Below are 22,794 nucleotides of genomic sequence, written 5' to 3'. Positions count from 1 at the left end.
GTGGATTCTTTTAAAGTTGAAATTGAATTAGCACATACCCATGACATGTTGATTTTTGTAGGGTGCTTTTCTAGTCAGCAATGGTTGCAATTTAAACCTAGAAGATGATGGGATTTGTTTTAGTTTTAAAGAAGGAACAAGTTAGAAGTTGTAATTATTTGGTTCAATAATTAATAGTTAATAAATGAGTAAGAAGAGTAATGTCGTGTTAATGAGTAATAGTTTATTAAAAATATCACTAGTACTAGTAAGAATTATTAAACTTATTGTATTAAATGTCATTCATTATTTTATAAATTGATTTTAAATTAGTTCCGTATTTTTAATTTAATAAATAAATTACTTTTAATAAAAAGGTATTTTATTTTCGTAATTTAGATCTTTAAAATATCAGATAATACTTTCCACACAAGTGCGACCAAATATCTCCATCAGTGTATATATAACTTTTTTATTCAAAATAGGACAAGATTGTTTTATCCATAATTAAAATTTTTATGTGTTTAAAACATTTAATTTAGAATATTATAGAAATATAATTTATCCATCGTTTTTTATAGGAATAGGTACAACTTTAGGAATTTTACTACATCCCACCTCATATCTTGCATATATAATTTAATATTTCAAACTAAAAAAAAAATATTACACGTATATAGATGAAGTTATAAGTCTTAAGGCTTTTCCCTGAAAATTTTAAATATTGTTCTTGTTATCCTTACTCATTGGCCATTCTTTAATCCAAACTTAGATATATTAGTATTGTTCGCCACAACACGCTATCTTCATTTTCTTTCAAGACCGCTGCAAGTTAGGAAGAGACATCATTTTCTTCATCTCGGACTAATTTGCATCAATAGTTAGAGATTATATCAATTTTGTGTTATCTTAACTTCACAAACAATAACCGTTCTGTAAAAAGAAATAAAAACGTTATAGTATATGATGTTTTGGCAAATCTAGGGAAAAAAATAGCACAGGACTTACAAGTTTATGAACTATTTGTTTCATATAGTTTATTATTTACTCAATGATACAAAACTACATTATGTCATCAATTACTTCATTTATTATGGATTTTAATTAGGTTATTTTTTCTATTTGTTTGGTTTTGTAACTAGCATTTGAAATATCGTTGGATATTTTTAATGGAGTTAAATGTAATTTTAATTAATATGTTTTTTTAATAGTTAATTTTAACATTAAAGAATTGTGCTCGTTTTACTAGTTTGTTAAAAAAAATACATTAAAACAAAAAACATATTTTATTTAACTAAAATATAAATAACGTGTTAGGATCGAAGAATATAGATACCCGATGATATTAAAATTGTAGCGTGCGTGTGTTGGATTAAGATATTGAGGAATGAGGAGGGGTCTTTTTAACATGGGTGTGTGAAGATATATTTTTATATTTAATTTAAATTTTATCTATTGTGATTTTTATTAAATGGTAAATTCTTTTCGAGATTCAAATTTATAATATACAGATAAAAAATTATGAAATCATCAATCCTCAATTATTATTTTTTCAATCCACAATTCATAACTTCACTCTTGGGTCTCTAAAATGTGCATCTGATTTAAAATTAGCTTAATTCAACAAAGTATTAGGCTGTAGAAAGATTAATAATTTAAAAATATAACTAATATTTTAGTCTGTAATGGGTAAATATTTATTTTATTCAATTAAAATTTATATTAAAAATACTTTAAATATATAATTATATTATAATTGAAAATTTTAATTTATAAATATTGATGAACATATAAGTTATATTTTAGATTTATGATAAATAATTCATATTGTAATACAATATTATTTTTCATTATTGATATTTGAAAAAAATGAAGTTCAATTTTGAAATAAAAAATGAAAATGATAGATTAAAAGATATTATAAGTTAAGAAAAATTATTTAAAAGACTCTCATTGATAAAAAAAATTAAAACGTTTTGGTTGAATAATAACTCTTAAAAATACTCATTTAATATAGTTTTTAATTTATTATAATTTACATATAGAGAGATACATTATATACTCCAACATATTTAATATTTTAACCTTAAGATGTTAGTTGAGAAGAAATACTATCTCACATATGAGAGATTATAAGTTTAAATATTCATTTGTTTCTTCAGGATGAGATAAATATAAATATATTTTATAAGTGTCTTCAAACATCATTCCTTATTCTTAATTTGAATCGATGAGTTCATGATCCATTTAAAATTAATCTGATTCGAATAAAATGAAAAAAAAAACAAACATAAATGTCATATATAGTTAAATTATAAAATTTTAAATATAAAAAGCTCAAATGAAATCATGTTTTGCATTGTATTTTGAAATACATTGTATCAACATACAAAAGATTATCACATTATTTTAATACATATATTATTTTAAAATATTATTTTAAATTAACAAATATTGTAATTTATTATTACTTTTGTTATAAAATTTATAGTTCCAAATAATATAATATTTTACATGGAATTAAACTTTGATGACTCTAATCCAACCTGATTAGCAAGTTTCTGAGTTTCGAGCGGATCATGAACCTTTTAGAGTGTTTAATATTAATAGTTAATTTTTCATTAACAAATCTTAACAATGATAGATCATCTCTTAAAAAAATCAGCTTCATGAGTATATGACATTTTTATGAATAGTTGATATAAATAATACTAACTTATATTTCTTAATTAAGTGAATTAGGATTTGAATCCTAATTGATCATTAAGTATGAAATAAATTTTATTAAAAAAAAATATTCATCTATGTGTATTTATAATCTCCTATAAAGATGAATCTTTTTGATGGAAATTACTTTTGTACCAATATCAATTAAAAAAATATATAACATTTTTTCTTGCATTGAATGAAATAAAATCCTTATATATATATATATATATATATATATATCCTCCTCATAATCTGATTGTTCTTTTTTTTTTCATATTATCTTTTAATGTGAAGCATGTTCTTTAGTGACGCCAACTCGCCAAGGAAACGGGGGACCTTGTCTTACATGCACGAATAAAGTCAAAGTCGTTGAAATTATTGCATTTTTTTTAATGAATTATCATAATTTAAATGCTATTTATGTTAGGACTACTTCGCAATTCAAAATTCAAAAGTTTATAAAAATTTAAAAATCTTTTATTAAAAAATCTCAATATTCTAGTACTATGTAATATATTGCTCACTGATTGGTGAATTATAAAGAATGCAAAGTATACATGGTTAGAGCATTTTATATAAATAATATAACGTAGAGTCAATTATTTTTTTAAAAATAAGGTAAAACTCTATAAAGTCAAATTTTATCCTAAATTTTTTTAATATATTCACTTTATTAGTATAAAGTAAATCTTAGAGATATGTGTTTTTTTTTCTTGAATAAGATATCATGTGTGTTTCCAATTCATTAGATTAGAAATTGATTTTGTTGGTTATTCCAAAAAAATTTATACATAATTAACTCTTATATAACATTTCACTTTTCCTTGGGCAGAACATATCGTAATTGTAAATATTTTTTATCTGGTCGGATTCCATCAACATGTAAACGGTTGCTATTAGCAAAAATAATATTGAGAAGGTTTGTTGATTGTGATGTGAATGAGAAATGTAAGCAGGATTACCAGGTTTATCAATCAATTTAAAATCTTATTTCTGTTGACATTAATCTTTTCCTGTATTGTCAATTCAAATGTTATGAAGGGTAGCTCAAGTAGACAAGTACCAAATGTGAGAATTGAGAACATCCAAATTCAAAATTTTCGTCATAAACACGCTGAGTCTCTGACAAAGGAAAGGGAACAGAGTAGGAGGAGCAGATGAAACTGTCTTAAAAGAGTAACAGCTAGGCAAGGCAATTAAAAACTTTTGGAATGTTTTGAAATTTTTTGAACTATAAATAAGGAATAGAATTAAAGGAAATGGGAACACTTTAATATGAAAAGCATGTGATTTAGCAGCTTTGCGACAGATACATGAGTGGCATGTGGCTTATATGTGCCCCACATGAAGTGAAACAACCCCTTCCGCATAAGTCCTAAGTCCTAACTGATCCATTTGTATATTCTCCATACTTCAACTCAAAATTTAAACTATGCTTCACTGATATTTTTAAAAGATTAGTGTCCATTATATTTTAATTCTCTTATTGGTATAGTATATTTAATCATACATACAAGACTTGCAGGCATAAAAAAACATAGAAGACTTGCATGCCAAATAAAAATAAAGTATGATAAAAGGGCAATTGTGCATAAGTCAATATGTATCCACAATATTCCAACCTCGTTTAGAAAAATTTCTTAAGCAAAATGGAAAGGGTTCCTCTAATTATGGGTGGGTAAAAAAAATCTGGTAGAAATTTATTAATAACATTAGTGCTTGTTGGTTTATTTTACAAAATATGTGAGAATTTTTATACACAACTTATGTCTTATGTAATTAATGGTGTTCCTTGCATTTGTTGTCTTGTTTTTATTTTTTCGCGTACATATTGGACTTTTGGGAGATCGACAGTTCGGGAATTGCTATTTGGTAAAGAACGGCTTGATTTCCAATGAATTGAATGGTTAATACAATACAATTGATGCTGGTATTTTATTAATGTTAATGATTTTCTAATGATGTCAACAGACCATATAATTGTATAATCGATTTATCTATAGTGGACCATAGTATGGTTTGGTCATTACTTAAAAGTATGGTTTAAGGCCTAACTGTTCACAATGCATCACATGCATGATACTAGCCAGTGGGCCACTCCTAGATAACTGGAGCCAAATCCAAGATCCCTTTGTTGAGGTTTAAATTTCTATGTTACTCATCTGAAATGTGAACTATTGGTTCTTTATGAGGGACGAAGATGGCGATCGATGAGGAATAGCCTGATGTATAAAATTAAGTCCATCCTAACTCGATCGCGTTTCAATTTTCAATACATATTTGTCTAAAAATCTTTTTTATAGGCTTCATCTTCAAGCAAAATAGGGAAACCATACCGCAACAGTCTCATACAAAGTGGCCCTCAAGGAGTGTGTTTAACTCGTTACTCATTGTTTTTCTTACTGTATTTGATTTAGAATAATAATATATGAATACTCTTATATATCAAACATCTCATTAACACTTACGGTTTCTTTCTATCTATCTTTTTGTCATATTATATCATCTATTATATTTATATTTTTCTCTTTTTCTCTCTCTAAGTGTCAATTAACACTTAAGTATCCATGAAATACTTTGTTTTAATTTATTTGAAAGAGCTTTCTTTTGTTCTGGTTAAAGTCAACACTGTTTATTTCCATGTTTCGAAAAGAAGAATCAAACATGAAAATATAGCAATATACAGTTCCTTAAGATAGGCTACCAGCATGTTTGGAGCTGTGTTTAAACCCACATCTCCACATTGAAAATTGAATGAAGGTAAAACCAAAACATACTCTACATACATATCTAGTACACGAATAAAAATGTTCCATTCGTTTAAGAAGAAAATGGATAGTTTTCCATCATACTATTGTAATGCTAAATGAGAATAGATATGCTGGGAAACACATGAACATATCTAGCTTTGGGATTAAATTCATGTTTTAATATAAAATAAAACAACAAAAAGTTTTGCTCGAGAACAAAAGTCCTTTCAATATTTGTTTACATTCAAGTTCTTGAATATTTACCAATTCAAAAATTATAAAACATCAATTTCGTTTAATATAAACAAAATCATGTTTGCATTACAAGTTACCCAAGATAAACTTTTAACCCTTTACGTGAGAGTTGAAAATTGGGGAAAGAAAAAGTCATAAAGAACATAGACAAATCAATTGTAATCACATTCACTTTGATTATTGCTTGAGTGCTTTGAAGGAAGAAAAATCATATCACCAACTTCTTTGATTTTCTAGCAATGGACAGACGTCAATCCCATGATCTTATAATTTTGTGGAAACATGTATTTTTGGTAAATAGTTACTTAGAGTTGATCAATGTGATCCCCTTTTGTGAAGAGACACCTCTTCTCCTAAAATTACGAGATTATTTTGCTGAGTTCCTTATAGAGAATTGTCTCATGTTTCTAGATATTCTCTAAATTTGAACTTATGATTATGGCTTTCACATGTAATTCAAATTAGGCTTAAATGTAATTATGGTCTCGTTATTTTATTCAATTCATAATTTTGGTTTTTTCATTTTAAAATTAAGATATTTGATCTTTTTATTTTAAAAAATATATGATTTTGGTTATTTTATTTTAAAATAGAGATATTTGTTCTCTTATTTTAAAAATTTTATAATTTTAGCCAAATTTCCAATTTTTTCTACGTTTGTCTGATTAAATTTAAAAGAAAACAGTTTTTTTGCAGTTAGAAATAAAACGCAAAGAATTTAATTGTCATGTATTATGTATTATTAGTACGAAAGAGTTTACGGGCATTGCCAACCAATTAAAAAATATTTTAATCATAATTTTTAGAATAATAATTATACAAATAAGTAAACTTATTATACATATAACTTGTGATTATCTAATATTATAAAATGTATTTATAATGATAATACTCCTATATTCTAATTAAATTTATAAAAAAAATGTTTTATGTTTTTAAAAAGAAAATAAGATCAGTATAAGGAAATTTTCAAAATCTCATCTCATTCCTTCATTAGACACATGACATGCATGAGAAGCAATCCTAAACCCAATTGAATATGCCTACATCATGGTTTTCCTATTTCGGCTCATTGATGACTCCCTCAGGCAATTCAAATACATGGGCAGCAAAGCAACCCTAATCATGATTTCAACATGACTGTACTGTACGTGGGCAACCCAGGATTGGGACTGTTCAAAAACAAATTAGGTCATGAGATGAGACCACAATTGGGACTACGAAACCAAACAGATCTTTCTTTCTTTCCCTTTAACAAATTTTAAATATAATGTCACAAAAAAAATAAAAATAACTGAATCGACATATCCTTTGACTAATTTATACTACTACTTTTCTAGTTTTACTTGTAATTTGAAGATATATTATATCCATGGAAGTGCTAAGTTGTAAGCAAAGTGAGACAGTTTTTGAGAAGTTATTGCAATTCCGTACGTATTAATATTAATATGTATTTTTTTAATTATGATGGTTAAACATATTAATTCTATATTTTGTTTTAATATTTTTAGTATGCTAATTGAATAAAAATATTAAAATATAATATGATTTAATGTAATAAAACAATCATTTATTATTTTATGCATAGTACTCCATAGCAAATTATTGTTTTATTACATTAAATCATGGAGCATGTTTTATTTTATTAATTCTATAAAAAAAATATTGATGTAATAAAACAAATACAATTTTAACCCATAGCAAATTAGTACAAGAACCAGAACCCAATGCACACATTATACAATAGGACAACTCACCCTCCTTCTATGCATTCAACCCCCTTTGTTGAAGCCAATATTTCGGTTTCCTAACACGTGAATTATCTATTTTTATGCAACTTTGTTATTGGCGGTTAATACTTAATGCAAACAAGTCAATGGGTACTTTCTTGTTCTGTTCCTTTTTAATTTTTGAATGTGTCATTGGTATCAGTACTCTACCTTATTAATGGCAATTATACACGTGGTCCAACTTTACTTTATTGAAATGTGATTAGATCAAGTTATAGAAAAAAATGTTTAGATCAAAACAGAAATGCTTTATTTTATTTCTACGTTTACTCTTGATGCAAGTCATCGTAAAATAATTTTATATTTTTTTTTGAGGTAATTTTATGATGCATCATGGCATATCAACAAGTCAGTGTAAAACAATATTAATTGGCTAATTTGTACTTTTCAAGCTTTATTTATAATTTTATAAAACAGTTATCAACAATTTTTTTCACTTTAATTTTGAGATGAACAGTGTTAGATAGTACGAAATTTTTCGCATAATGTTTTATTGGATAAAAATTAAGTTGCGTTGTGGAAAAAATTGAGGTGTGTGACGGAAATCATGGCACACTTTTATATATATCACCTGAGAGATTGGTAACCAACAACACTTTCATTTTGTGATATTATCAAAAGGTATGAAAAAAAATTGGATAAAAAAATTATATATGGCAAGTAAAATTAATTTTTGATGTAATAATTTAAGAAAGATATGATCTTTCACTCAATACAAAACAAAATGTATATGCAGTTTGTAGTGGCAAATATTAAAAGGGAACAATAAACAAGAAATTAGTAGTAGCAGAATGAGGAAACCAAATAATACTTAGATTGATAGAAAGGAATGCTTTTTTGTAAATAGTACTCATCATAACCTAGTAGGATAGAAGTCATTGAGGCTAAAATAACACAAGTGAAAACAATCATGTTCCCTTTCGGCTTCTTTTGAGGATCAAAATCTTCAAACTTTACATGGATGCAATTTCATTCACAACCATCTTTGTTAAAGATCTATGTAGTTTGGAGTTTGTTTAGAGTATCTTTAGTGATAAAATCAATTTTAAGTTTTTGGATTATTTTTTTATGGATCTGTTATAATAAGATATAAGAATTTTTTTTTTCTTTTTTTTATTCTAATGGTAGATCTTATTTTAGATTCTTGAGCTACTTTTATGGGTTATATAATGAATCTTACTTGAATATATTTTATCAATTAGTTTTAAATTAAATTTAAGTAATTAATTATATACATTTTAATTATGAAATAACTAATAATAAAAATTAAAGATGTTGATAATTGATTTTTTTATTTTTGACTTAAAGTTAAATCGACAAAAAATAGATAACATTGGTAAGTAACAAAATACAAAACAGACATTTAGCGGGGAAAATTTCATCATTGTTGTGACCAAAATGTACTAAAATATGTTTCACCAAGTTTGTATGAAGTTGTTGATAAATTCCTCTTATATGCATATAGTGTCTTGCTTGTAAGTATGTAGCAAAGTCGGGAGGACACCACAAGATACATCAACGTTTAAAATCCTCCAAATTAGATGATGACGAGTAATCTCTATTAGAAAAAGATTTTGTTCTTTTGGAACTACTTTCTTTAAGTTGGTCTAACCACTCTGGTCGATCTTTCGCATGCATGCTCAAAAGTAAAATCACTTAGTTTGTCTTGCTTCCAAATTGTGTATGCATAAATCATGACATCGTTCTCCATGTAACTACTTTTCTTCAAATCAACAACTTGGTTGTAATGATCCTTGAACTTTTGCACGACATGATTTATCTTTTGTCATCGAGGTTTAAGTTGAGTCAAGCTCCTTTCTGGTAGATTGTCTCAGAATTGGTTGTAATTTTCTATGACTCTCGACCAAAATCAATCTCTTGTTTGACTATCACCAATAATTGGATTGGTCGAGACATTGAGCCATAAAACCCAAAGATGTTACATCTTTGTTTTCTTCTTTTTTGAATTCTTTATTCCTCCGTCTAGCCCAATTTGGATAGAAAATTATGAAAATTGTGTTTCAACTTCATCAATGGAAGGAGATTGCGTACTATTAGAAGTATTGGGATGCATACAAAACACAATGGAGGAGGTTGGTGGAATTGAAGGAAAAATTTGAGAGCTTTGAAAATTTTGGATTGAAAAGAATTGACTATTTTGTATGAAATTCATTGGTGGTGGTGATAATAAGGGGAAAAAAGGACGAAAATTTTAAAAAAATTTGGTTGACAAAGACATTTGATTATTTTGCAAATAATTATAATATACTTGCCAATAATACTTATTCAAATCCATTAGGCAATAACGAAAAATAAAACTTAAACTAAAATTAGGTTCAAAATTTTTTGATTGAAATTGAGAATGACAATCACAAAAGAGACTGAAAAAATGGTGTGAAATATACATCATCAAATATTAAATTTATAGGATTTCAAATATCTAATTTTATAATTTTTAAACCGATAAAAAGTCTAATTTTACAATAGTAAACATTATAGTTTTAGTAGCAAACATTCGAATTAAGTCTTGTGATTGGTGTACAATAGTAGGAAATGAGAGAACTCCAACCCCCTCTTCTCTTTCTTTCCTTCTAGTCCTCCATCCCCCTCTTCTTCTGAGTCCTCCTCCCCCTTACCCTTCTCTTTCTCTTTTTCTTTCTCTTCCCCCTCCCCTTCCTAGAACCAGAACCAACAACCACAACAAAATCAACAACCTCCAAACCAAAACCACAACCAGACCGAGGTTGCGGTGGCCTCCGAAGACAACCGCAAATCGGAGGCCGTCATCGAAATTGATGACAAAATCATCAATTTGAATGACAAAGTGAGCAAATCAAAGAGGGGAGCATGGATAAGGTTTTGGAACAAAGAGGCAGAGAAGAAAGCTCTTATTTTGCAAAAAAAAAATTGAAACTTGTTGTTTATGTTGTTCTAGATCTGAGTTTTGTTTATATTACATTTGTTATTTTGATTGATCTAATGAGTTCTCTTCTTCCTTCTTCTTCCCTAATTTATGTTGGTTTCTTCTAAAATTAGTTAGAGAGAGACAACAAAAAACTATTTTTTTTAGAAGAAGAAGAGTTCTTAAGACTTCTTTTCCTAGAATTCAACTTCGACGATGAAGATCTTAGGTTGTAGTCTACTGTTAGATTAGATTTGTTGAAAAGAGATTCTTGAATTTAAGAATCCAACATAAGAATCCCATTAAAGATGTTCTTAGAACTCATTCTAAAAGCTAGTGTGGCTTGTACGATCTGGTGGATGTGGCATTCTTTGGGGACACAATGAAAGGGGATGCAACTTACAATTTTGGAAAAGGGTAACTTTATAAAGAAAAAGAAATTAAAGAGAGGTGTATTTAACTTTTACCATTTATTATTGTGACTCAACTTAGACCGACCTGTTAAATTTGTAGGCCAATGCGAATAAGTACAAATAGAGTAGTTGCTAAATGCATTTCCCCTATTTACTAAATGTACTTCCCTTGTGTGTATTTTTTATATTTTTTTTCTCTAATTTACCTGTTTCCCACAAAGTAAAGTAAAACAGGATAGAGAGTGTTTGGGTTGCAAGATATGATCAAGGTCGATGGAGGTGCTTGAGTGGTCGACGTATAAGGCGATAATAACGAGTGGGTTGTGAATGACAGTCACAATAATTCCATCGTCTGCAATAATGTTGAGTGTAGAAACTCGATCAATTCTTCAATTATGCATGTGTTGACAATTGAGGTGTTTGTGGTGGAGTGGTACTCAATGGTGGTGTATTGTGGGAGGGATTCATAGAAGACGGAGTTATAGTGAGGGGAGTGAATCGAGTGACTTCGATGGAAGCATAAGAGGTAGATCTAAATCTTAGACAAAATTAACAGTGTAGAAGTGATTAAGGACAAAGTGACACGTGTGACGATAGAAGAGGACTGACGTTGGGAGAAAATTTGAGTGTAGAGGGTGGACTTCAAGACAATGTTGTTTAATGAGATAAATATATAAGAAAGAAATAAAAGAAAAGAAAATAATTTTTTCTTTCCATTTACTTTGGTTGCAAAAAAAGTTAAAAGAAATTATAAAAAAAGTTTAATTTTGTTTATTTAGTTTGTGGCAAAAGATCACCATGTGGTTTATACATTCTAAAAATATTAATAATTGATTTTATCAATAATTTGATTAGAAAACAACCACTTGTATGTTGACATAAAACGAGTAATGTGTAATTGCGGACTCTTACTCTTACTCTTTCAAAAAGTGCATTTAGCTCAAACAACTTAATTAAACGCTTATTGAACAAATGTTTTTTTAGGCCTAAGACAATCTAACTCTTAATTTTAATGATGACAAACAACATTGTATTTGATAAAGACTAATATTCTTTATGTATCATGGAATGTTGACTACCTCATATGAGTAGAAGACCCTTAATGTGTTTCATTCAATTTTGTCTATCTTATAGCTTCAATCCTTGCTTTTTACATGCTTCATTGGATAAGAAGACCATCAAGACCTTAAGCAACATCTTAAGCTACTTTATGAAACTAACAAGCTTGGTGGAAGTCAATCATCATCTTATCCACAAAAAAGGAAGGTAGAGTTTACCAATTTTCATATCTTAAAGAATATGACTAACACAAGATAAGTAGACAATACAGTGTTGCAATGAGAGTCAGAGGATATATGTAAGTAGAAAATTTTTTATTTATTAGAATATTACTTAAACAAATTACAAAAAGGACAATAAATATGCACTTTATTAAGAGTGATTGATGTTGATAATGATTCTCTTACGATTGTTTATGAAACTTATTATTTATACTTCAAGTTTATATATTAGTAGCTTCTTGCAACATTCCAACCCTGTATTAGTAGTTTATATTTTTGGCTCTGTTCGTCTATTTGGTTTTCACTCATTTTTGCTCAAGGGGGTAACTATGTTTGATAGGTAGATGGATTAATTGGACAACCTTGTTGCATTCTTTACTTCTTCTTTTTTTAAGGGTTGTTGCATTCTTTACTTATCCTGACACTTACTCATTTATAGAGCATGTATTTGAGGATATCTTGCCTATGCATATGTTTGCAGCTTAGGTATCTTATTATGTGTGGAGGGCTGAAACACTCTTGTGTGGAGGAAGATCACATTGTTAACATTTTCTGCTTCTCAAAAGCATATGGAATGAAGGGATCACTCGTGCTTATACATATAAAGTAGACACAAGACTAAAACATTAGCAAAAACCTCAAAAGACAAAAGGATGAAATTCATGTGTAACAAAATTGAGAAGTTGCTAGTCCAACTTTTTTCAATTTGGCCATCAAGATCCACCACCACGTGGGTACCAAGAATTGAATGCCTGAAGGAGATATAATGGTCCATGAGCATGATAAAGCACAGTAACCCTGTTTAGTTGAGAGGAAATAAAATGAATAAAGAGAAATGTTTAAAATTTGAATTAAAAAAAAACGAAAGAAAATTTTGAAAATTTGCTTTTAAAAGATACTTTTTTGTCTCCTTTTTCCGTTATTTTTTCTTCAGCCATACTAAATAAAATGTATTATTTGTACTTTCTCTATTTTCTTTTCTTTTCTTTTATCCAAATAAATCATAAATAAGGAATTCAACTTCTACAATTTTATTATTGTTTTGGATGTTTTTAACCTCTGGCTAGCTTTTCATTTTTGAGATAATCGATCTTTCTTTCTTTACCAAATAAACCCTTAATTAACTAAGAGGTCATTGTTCCTTGTTGCACTAATTATTTTTAAGCACGTGTAATGCTAGCTCAATTTTTGAAAATATCCATGATGGAATCAATTAACATGATTAACCAAAGGTTCACCCATAGAATTCAAATAAAAAAGGAAGATCAAACGAATCAAAGGACGATGTAGAGTTAGAAATTCAAATCAAAAGGTAAAATGAAAACATTAACATTGGCAGAAGTGATGTGAAAAAACAAGTTTTTTATTCACCAAAAGAATCAAAAGTTTTAGTACAAGTGGTTGGATGGTTTGACGTTGTAGTCTAAGAATTAAAGTCTAAGTTTTATTATTGGATTAGACATGAAGTTATAATTAAATGTATCGTATTTATTCAAAATCAATTGACTTGGTGGGGATAATGATTAGTTAGATATCAAATAAAAAACCTAAATAAGTCATACTTACACAAACAAAGAATTTATTTACAAAATGAGTTAGTTTAAATTGACAGTATACCCTAAACTTGTAAAAAATGACTTTGGTCTGATTTCTAGGTAACACATTATTAACTAAGTCTTTGACTAAAGATTAATTTTGTATTCAATTTAAAAGATCACAACCTATAGGTGTATACCAATAACGGTTGGCATACGCTCGCATACGCATTAGCAGGTTGTATCTTTTAGTAAAATGGTTAAAGATTCAAACTTTGATTGATCTTTGCATATAAAATAAATTATGTTGAGAAGAAAAGACTGCGTTCATGATTTTCAATGAAAATTTGTTGTTGTTTTTAGGGGGGATAATTTTATACCAGTACCATGGTCGGAACAAAAAAAGTTTATAGGTATATTTGGGAATGCTATCCAAAAATCAAAGATGTTAATTAGCATGATTAAAAGAAATTCATATCGAAAACAAAAAGGGGTAGTTAGTTAGGAGAAAACGGGGCAGTTCATAATTTACGAAAGGAAAAGTGGTTGTGGGCTGGTGGCCCCATGGGAGTGGAAAGCCCATGGAATGAAGTGAGATTTGAATGGGCGTTTGAAGGAAGAGGTGTGGAGGAGAGAATATGGTTGGAGGTTCATTAGCAGGGTTGCAAGAGCATCTCAAGTTAGCCCGAGACTACGCTCTCGAAGGCCTCTACGACACCTCCATCATCTTCTTCGACGGCGCCCTCGCCCAGATCAACAAGTACCAACTACTACCCTCTTCTTCTTTTTTACTAAATTCTCTCTTTTTCTCTGATTCCTTAATTTCCTCTATTGTTGTTTCTTCAGGCACCTAAGCACTGTCCAAGACCCTTTAATCCGCGCGAAATGGATGAACGTAAAGAAATCACTTTCGGAGGAAACAGAAGTGGTAAAGCAGCTAGATGCAGAGAGAAGGGCTTTCAAAGACAACCCCATTGGCAGACGCCCTGCTTCGCCTCCCATTTCGGTGAAGTCATCATCGTCTTTCGTTTTTCAGCCGTTGGATGAGTACCCCACTTCATCCAGCGGTTCTGGTCCCGTTGATGATCCTGATGTGTGGCGGCCGCCCAGCAGGGACACCACCAGCCGGAGACCGGCGCGGCCCGGTCAAGTGGGTGCTCGGAAATCGGCCCAAGACGGGGCTTGGGCGCGTGGCGCTACAACCAGAAGTGGTGCCGCTGGGCGTGGTGCTAAGGCCGGTGCTACCGGTAGGGTTAACTCCGGGACTCGAGCTTCGACTACCGGAAAGAAGGGTGGCGCTGCTTCTGGAAAGGCTAGCAAGACGGATGCCGCTGCTGCAGCTGTAACTGTAAGTTTCAGCTTTGATGAGGCAGTCTGTTGGAGAAAATTTACCGTCTCACGTTATCTTGTTGGTTGGAGAAGTTGTTTCTAAGTATGGTTTATTGATTTGGTTGGTGGACTCAACCGAATTTTATTTGGTTGTTTGCCTAGTCTTATAATGCTTTAATTGAATAGGTTGGTCTTAGCATACTTAGGGTGTGTTTAGATGAACATTGGCAAAATTTATTTTGAAGTTAGTTGATTTTGGTTAAAACTGATTTTGAAGCGATGTTGTTTATGTTTGCATGCTTTTATTATAAAAAGAAGTCAGTAGTAAAACTCAATATAAAACTTTGATTCCATGCAAAAGTTACCTAAAGTTACATGGACTCAAACCCAGAATTAGTGAAAATTAACGTGTGAACATTTACCTAAAATCCTTTAACTAGTCTCCTTCAATGCGATTCTGAATCACTCTACGTGAATCAAAACGCACACTTAGAATGTGCATGTTTGGCGATGCATTTGTAGAATTGATGAGATTTTGTAGAAGTAGAATCGATTCTAAGTGAAAGTGAGTTTATAGTAAATTGATTTTTGTTTGGATAACAAATATTGGAAAATTAATTTTGACATATAATGTTGTTTGGAAACTAGCAATCAAAGTTGATTTTGGGTATGTAATTACCAAATTGACTTGAGTCTAACTAAGGGTATACATGGAACAAAAGACATGACTCAAGTTATTAGTGTTGATGCAAAGGCTGCTTCTAATAACTTGAATGAGACTTAGTGTAAAAACTTGGAATCATTTTTTCAACACTGTGTCAAACATCATGGTCAATGAAAAAATCATGTCTGACTCATCCTAGACTCAAGTTGAGGCATGTCAAACATGGATCCAATCCCACACTTAGCGTATTGCATCCAGGTGTTTATTTTGTATTAGATCCATGGTCAAGTGTTTCTTCTTCATGTTGTGTTGTATCTCTGATTATCAATTTGCCCTTTGCTTATTGCATCCCTTAGTCTAGATAGTTTGAGAAACGTTTAACTTCTTAGATATGTGGTTGTGTCCTTACAATTGCTCATGGAATGGACAGAATGGCGATGCTGAAGATGGTAAGTCAAAGAAGCCTCAATATGAAGGTCCTGATCCAGAATTGGCTGCAATGCTTGAAAGGGACGTGTTAGAAACCTCTCCTGGAGTTAGATGGGATGATGTTGCAGGGCTTACTGAAGCAAAAAGGCTTCTAGAAGAAGCTGTCGTTCTTCCTTTGTGGATGCCTGAATATTTCCAGGTAATCTTGAACTAATTTTTCTCTGAATTCTCTTAAAACTAGCTTACCTAATGTTTGCAATCCAGTTATATTTAATAATCATGGTATATTTTATAACTAATAATTCGGAATTATGATTTGTATATGATACTACTCTCTAATTGTTATCGTGGTAGTTAATTTTAGACCCTTGTTTGCCACTTGGTGATGAACTACTTTTGCATACAATTCTATTTAATTTGCAACTAAGCCTTGTTTATGAAATTATTGTTGCAAAATAAGTTCATGCTTCTCCTGTTACATCAAGCTCATATGACTTTTTGAATTTTTTATTAGAAAATTGCTTGTTTGATTAGCCTATTCTTTTAATAAAGCTCATAACATATCCACACATTTTGAATCTCAGTGAATTAAATGTCTTGGTGAATATTGAAGTTTGAGCTCATTATTTCTGTTCTTGCAGGGAATCAGGAGACCGTGGAAAGGTGTTCTCATGTTTGGACCTCCAGGAACTGGGAAGACACTTCTTGCTAAAGCAGTTGCTACTGAATGTGGGACCACTTTCTTTAATGTATCTTCTGCTACTTTAGCTTCTAAATGGCGTGGGGAGAGTGAGCGCATGGTGAGGTGTTTGTTTGATCTTGCAAGAGCATATGCACCAAGCACAATATTCATTGATGAAATTGATTCTCTATGCAATTCTAGGGGGTAAGCCTTCGTTGTTCTTTCAGTCATCCATTGTATGTAGTAGATTTTGAAACATGTTTATGTTTTCCCAAAATATCTTCATTTAATTCTTTGTTTATAATGCTTGTATATGTTCCTAGGCTGTGTTGGGTTCACTTTTAATTTGTATTATCTCTTGTAGAGTTGTAGTTATGTTGAGATCTGATTGAATTCACTTTTACTTAATCAGGGCTTCTGGTGAGCATGAATCGTCCAGAAGGGTGAAGTCTGAACTTCTAGTTCAGGTTGATGGTGTAAGCAATAGTGCCACAAATGAAGATGGTAGCCGTAAAATAGTAATGGTTTTGGCAGCTACTAACTTCCCTTGGGATATTGATGAGGCACTAAGGTTTTTATTTGTTTTGTTGCTATACTTTATCTACAGTTTATGTTGTTAGTGATAAAAATGTATGATTAGTTATCTGTGTTTTAGATCTCTTTTAATATACTAGATTACATATTCTGATTTGATTTGATGTTAATGCAACACAGGAGAAGGCTGGAAAAGCGTATATATATCCCTCTTCCAAATTTTGAGAGTCGTAAAGAGCTGATCCGAATCAATTTGAAGACTGTTGAGGCAAGTTGTGCTGTTAATTTGGTCATATAGGATTTTGACCCTTGCAATTTTTGTTATGCGAAAGCTGTGATTGATTTATAAGTGAAATTGTGAATAACATTAATTATGTTGACTTGAGCTTTATTTATTAATATTTAGTATTTAAGGATTTATGTTACCAAGAAAAAAAAAAGAAATGAATTTGAGCATTTGTCAAGACAGATAATATTATTTTGTGATGTGAATGTCATTTATACTGGAGTGTTTATCAGTCACTAAACTTACTGTGAGAACAGTTTATGGAAAGGGCAGCAGAATAATGATGCTAAAACTTGGATTATTGATTATTGTTATTATTGCTGATTGTACTTGTCTTTCACCAGGTGGCACCTGATGTCAATATAGACGAAGTGGCTCGCCGGACAGAGGGATATAGTGGAGATGATTTGACAAATGTCTGTCGCGATGCTTCCTTGAATGGTATGAGGCGCAAGATAGCAGGAAAGACTCGTGATGAAATCAAGAACATGTCCAAGGATGAGATTTCAAAGGATCCTGTTGCCATGTGTGATTTTGAAGAAGCTTTGGGAAAGGTCCAACGAAGTGTTTCTCAGGCTGACATTGAACGCCATGAGAAGTGGTTTACCGAGTTTGGATCAGCATAAAGACTGGGACACATCAACGACGGTAGTGCTGTTTTTGTTTTTGGGCTACTACTTTATTTCTGTTCTCCAATGGGTGGGTGATTTGTATCCGTTGTTTGTTGATATTTCATTCGTTTGCTGACACGATTCATTGTAGTTTTATGATGTTGGAGGGATCTTCAATTGTTAATTTGTATCTGCGACCATTGAATATTGATGTAATTTAGTCTGACATGATTTCAAAGCAGTTATCATCACTTAATATACTTAGTTATATTTGTAGCCAATGCCAGTGGACACTTAAATGTGCAATTGTGCATGCAACTACTGCTGTTGTTATATAGACCCAATCTCTAAGCAAAGAAAAGATTGAATGCTTGCAATATTGAACTAATGCGGGTTATATTTTGCCAAAAGCTTGCATTGTTAAAATAGGATCAGAATCTACCTCCGTTTTGCATCTAATGGCTTGCATTGGCAAATAATGTTTTTGTGCATGATATAGTGCTCTAAAGTTGTGAAATTTGTATCAAACATTCCGGAAAAAAAAATCGTGATATTTGGATCATACCCGGTATATCTCAAGTACTATAAGTCACAAAAATTTTATTAGATGAGCAGAGGAGAACAATAACATGCCTTGAATCGTGTGTGGCGTGTCTTTTTCTTTCAAGTCTGCCTATGATGACGAGGCATTAAAGTTGCTTGATTGTGTCCGGCATGTAACGGAAATCTCAACACGTCTTCAATGAGAAAATCAAAGTGGCAGGGTAATATGATTGTCTTATTTTCTTGGCAAAAAGCGCAAAGCCAAAAGCCATGGTGCTTTTGATTAAATAGAATAGAGACAAACTAATAGGAATTCATAAAAAGAAAAGAAAATAAGAGACAATCTTTATACTTTTAATTGTATATTGAATTGCATTTTTTTTATTATCTCAGTTGCACAACGGTAAAATTTATTATTATTTTTTGTATAGCATGATGATAACAAAATTTTCCACTTAGAATCTTTATGTAAATTACCTGGACCGTACATCACTTGCCCAATCTCAGTGGCTAAATTTATTATTGTTTAACGTCATATTTGTATTACATCAAAGAGTGCATGGGATTTATTGTAAGTGTGTAAAATTTGAGATGGCAGATACATATAGTTTTTAAATTTGTATGAATGGTCTCTTTTAGTTTTAAAAGGTCGACTGTCTAAAAGCCATTTTCGTTTGCTTTTGATACGTTAGAGATAATTTTTATAGTTTGAATTATATATCGCATTTTATTTCATCGTTACTATATATTTTTGTCAATTTTCTATCGCGTCAAGAGTCAATCAAGGCAAGGCAAGGTAGGCTATATATATACCTTGAATTGAAGAAGTTTTTCATAGGTTATACCGCTTATAAATTATTTCACCAGACTATATAGTTTCCCTCTTTAATTTCTTCCCAATGGTAATGTTGACATGGATAATTTTTGCCCTTGCTTCTTTGTATCCCTCTTCACTTGTGATGTCTCTGCTACTAGTTCCACACAGTTAATGTCCAACCAAACACAAGGTATAGTTAAACTCTTAGCTATCTATTTAATTGGAAATTGGATTGGTTTTCATTTATATAGTAATATTTTGTATCTGACAGGTTATATATATATATATATCATGGTGTGTTGTTTGTGCAGACGATTTATTAAATATATGTGATTTTGTATATTGTGGGAAAGGAACATGCCAACTTTCTTCCGCTGAATTGCTCGGTTTCACATGCGATTGTGAATCTGGTTGGAAGAAGCCTAACATTGGTTCTATCGAATTACCGCCATGCAGTTTTCCTAACTGTGAGTAAAGTAATCGATCTTCTTATTCTTACGCTTTATATTTACAGGAAACAAATTAAAAATAAAAGTGCCTTTATTACATAAGTTATACTTTATATAAAAGTAGGCTTCCTTACAAAATAGTCAAACTCATGTAAATAGTTATAATTTACGTATGAGTTTTGAAAAAAGAGGTTTCTGAAACTTGATTTATTTATTTAAACAGGATAAATTTGAAATTTGAGTTTAATTTGATCAAACAATTAATATATAGAACTTTATTTTTTATTTGTTTAATTTCATAACTTGATTGTTTCTTGCCTTTGAATTTTTTTTGTTATTACTCCTATGCTAGAAGTGAAGTAAAATAATATTAAAATGTAGTTTTATATTCATAAAAATGATTTAAGATACACGGGCATTTATCTTTAAATGAGGATTTGAATTCAAGTGTTGTGTATGAAAACCTTGTTGAAATAGTTATAACTTCTATAGCAATGTAATTTATGTAACGAAATTGAAAGTATCCATTGATTCAAACAAAAAGATGGTGAACTTTGGATGAAAGGTGCAGGTACTGTTAATTTCAATTGTGGTAATGGATCTCCGGCACCCCCTTCTTCTCCACCTACACAAGTGTCTGACCGTAAGCTCATAATTCATTATTAATTGCCTTTTAATTTAATTCGTTCACTAGCTGCTAGCTGCCACTTGTTTAACGCTTTAATTTACTATATACACAGCTTGCTTGTTGAATTTCTGTGGGGATGGAAACTGTGTGAGTCATCATGGCTTTGATTTTAGGTGTCAATGCAATGAAGGCTCAGAAAATCTACTTAACGATCCAAAGTTGTTTTGCTTTAAGAAATGTAAACTGCTTTTTTTCTTATCCTCTTTTGGGGTGTGTTTGACTCGGATGATAGAAACAAAGAGAAAAAAAAAGAGAGAAATTTTTGAATTAAAATAGAATATAAAAGATGTAGGTGTCCCATAATAAAATATAAAACTTTTCTTGTATATTATTTCTCTCCTTCAAAACAAACACAGGGCTTAATTTGCTTAATTCATCCATCCAATGCCTTTTTAATTTTACTGGAACAATATTGCAGGCACTTTCGGTGGAGATTGCAATGGTTTTGATCTTGGGTTCAGCTCCGAAACTCCGCCACCCCCAGCAACATCTGGAACTGCCTCTCCTGGAACTACTGCAAGTACGTACCCTTCAAAACATTCCTTAACATAAGCATTGAACCATCTGAATTCCCACACTTTGATCTTAAAATCCCTAGTTTTATTAAGGAGGTTTAGCTTAATTAAGTTAGTTAGATATTTGATATAATATCAAATATAATATTATTAAATCTTAAAGAATATGAGTGTGATTTCGGGTAATATTAAGTGTAATTTACTTAATTAACATATATTTTGAAACTTCTAAAATATAGTGCCAGCATATGTCTTTCATCTGTGACCAAGTTATCAAAGTCACATGCCATTTCAAGTGAATAAATATGTTCTTTTAGATTTATCAGCTAATTTTATTAATCTTAATGGTGATAAATTAATATTTGCGCGCATAATTGCATTTATTTTGTCATTTTGTTTACATGACAGGTTCAGGTGAAACCCTGAGTTGTACAGGGGAGCTTCATATGCTAGCTATGACGATATTAGCATTAATATTTCAAATCTATCTGGACTTAAAGGGAACATGAAGTGCGTTGCACTTGGGCTGTCCATGCCAGAGTACTCTTTCATTTACATAGCTTATTATGCAGAGCAGAAAAATTATTAAAGACATTTATATATATCGATGTGGTCTAACACATAATTTTGTCACTTAAATATATGGTTGTTGAAAGTTCGATTCCTAGTTTGTACGTATGAAAAATATCTGTTAAAAGATCTCATCTCCTTAATTAAATCTCATTCCACTCTTTCTCTTGTGTTTTTCTCTTCCTTAGCATTGTTAGACTTGTGTTTTCCAACTATTTTTGAATATTAATAAAGCTGGTGAGGTGTTATGTGACAATATTTTGCCATTTCCATGTTGAAATTAATTGTTATTCACCTACATTTTGAAATTTAAGTGAAAATCTAATAATATATTTTTTGTTATAATTATTTGCTGAATGTCTTGATCCGAAGTAATTTTATTCTAGCCATTCAGACCCAATCTTATGTTAACTCATTATTTGATTTCTTTAAATTTGAAGAGAGGTACAAGACTAAAAGTTTGACTAATTAAAATTTTAGGATTGTATGGGGGACAAGTATGCTCTTCCATGCAAATACAGTCAGTAAATGTATACAAATACAGTCTCTGAAGAAGTTATTAGTGACCTAGCTAAATTAATCCCTGAAAATATTAACTGAAATGGATAAAAGATGAAAATGTTTTAAAATACTATTTGATAATTTTTTCTTTAAAATTTAAATTGGTCAGAGTGATTCTTTTTAACAATGGGATTGGATTTTTTTTTTTTAAATGACAGTTTTTGATAGTCGTGAAGAATGGTTCTGTTTAAATTACTGAATGACGATGTAATATTATAAGAGGACTAAGCAAAATGGCCACCAAAAGCTCTAAGATGACCAACTCAGCCATCTTCTTAAGTATTCCACTATTAGAATGATCTTTTGCTTTCTTAGAGATTTCCATTGAAATACAGAATCTGTTGTGATTGGTCGAACATACACATGTGAACTATTGAAGAAGAATAACATAAAATTAGGTGCAGCAAACTATACACAACACGAAGCAAATAAAACCAAGAGGTCTCTTTCTTTATGGATTAAGGAAATATTTTTTTTAGTGAAATGCGTTACATAAATTATTA

At 30.5% G+C, this 22,794-nt stretch overlaps 2 protein-coding genes across 3 annotated transcripts; both read left to right on the top strand.

The window, feature by feature from the left end:
- Window positions 1-14,092: 14,092 nt before the first annotated feature.
- Window positions 14,093-18,429, top strand: LOC100787634 (katanin p60 ATPase-containing subunit A1). Its single transcript, XM_006583071.4, has 7 exons — window positions 14,093-14,373; window positions 14,460-14,961; window positions 16,037-16,234; window positions 16,677-16,921; window positions 17,130-17,288; window positions 17,432-17,519; window positions 17,882-18,429. Exons 1-7 carry the CDS (start codon window positions 14,252-14,254, stop codon window positions 18,161-18,163), a joined length of 1,596 nt encoding a protein of 531 aa, XP_006583134.1. The 5' UTR covers window positions 14,093-14,251; the 3' UTR covers window positions 18,164-18,429.
- Window positions 18,430-19,550: 1,121 nt separating this feature from the next.
- LOC121175151 (slit homolog 2 protein) lies at window positions 19,551-21,937 on the top strand. Of its 2 annotated transcripts, XM_041017231.1 has the most exons (6): window positions 19,551-19,698; window positions 19,820-19,975; window positions 20,529-20,600; window positions 20,698-20,823; window positions 21,064-21,165; window positions 21,569-21,937. In XM_041017231.1, exons 1-6 carry the CDS (start codon window positions 19,605-19,607, stop codon window positions 21,667-21,669), a joined length of 651 nt encoding a protein of 216 aa, XP_040873165.1. In that variant the 5' UTR covers window positions 19,551-19,604; the 3' UTR covers window positions 21,670-21,937. The 2 variants fall into 2 exon arrangements, with proteins under 2 accessions (XP_040873165.1, XP_040873166.1); XM_041017232.1 differs by lacking the exon at window positions 20,698-20,823.
- The last annotated feature ends 857 nt before the right edge of the window (window positions 21,938-22,794 follow it).

This window comes from Glycine max, chromosome 7 (genome assembly GCF_000004515.6).
Source record: "Glycine max cultivar Williams 82 chromosome 7, Glycine_max_v4.0, whole genome shotgun sequence".
Taxonomy (NCBI): Eukaryota; Viridiplantae; Streptophyta; class Magnoliopsida; order Fabales; family Fabaceae; genus Glycine; species Glycine max.
Note: the sequence above shows the minus strand (reverse complement) of the source record. Positions and strands in the feature narration are given on the sequence as shown.

Bases quoted from the DNA above. Each gene is read 5' to 3' on its own strand.
- LOC100787634 (XM_006583071.4), top strand. From the start codon at position 14,252: ATGGTTGGAGGTTCATTAGCAGGGTTGCAAGAGCATCTCAAGTTAGCC. The intron at 14,374-14,459 runs GTACCAACTACT...TTGTTTCTTCAG, and splicing joins GCCCTCGCCCAGATCAACAA to GCACCTAAGCACTGTCCAAG. The intron at 17,520-17,881 runs GCAAGTTGTGCT...GTCTTTCACCAG, and splicing joins TCAATTTGAAGACTGTTGAG to GTGGCACCTGATGTCAATAT.
- LOC121175151 (XM_041017231.1), top strand. From the start codon at position 19,605: ATGGATAATTTTTGCCCTTGCTTCTTTGTATCCCTCTTCACTTGTGAT. The intron at 19,976-20,528 runs GTGAGTAAAGTA...TGAAAGGTGCAG, and splicing joins GCCATGCAGTTTTCCTAACT to GTACTGTTAATTTCAATTGT. The intron at 20,601-20,697 runs GTAAGCTCATAA...CTATATACACAG, and splicing joins ACCTACACAAGTGTCTGACC to CTTGCTTGTTGAATTTCTGT.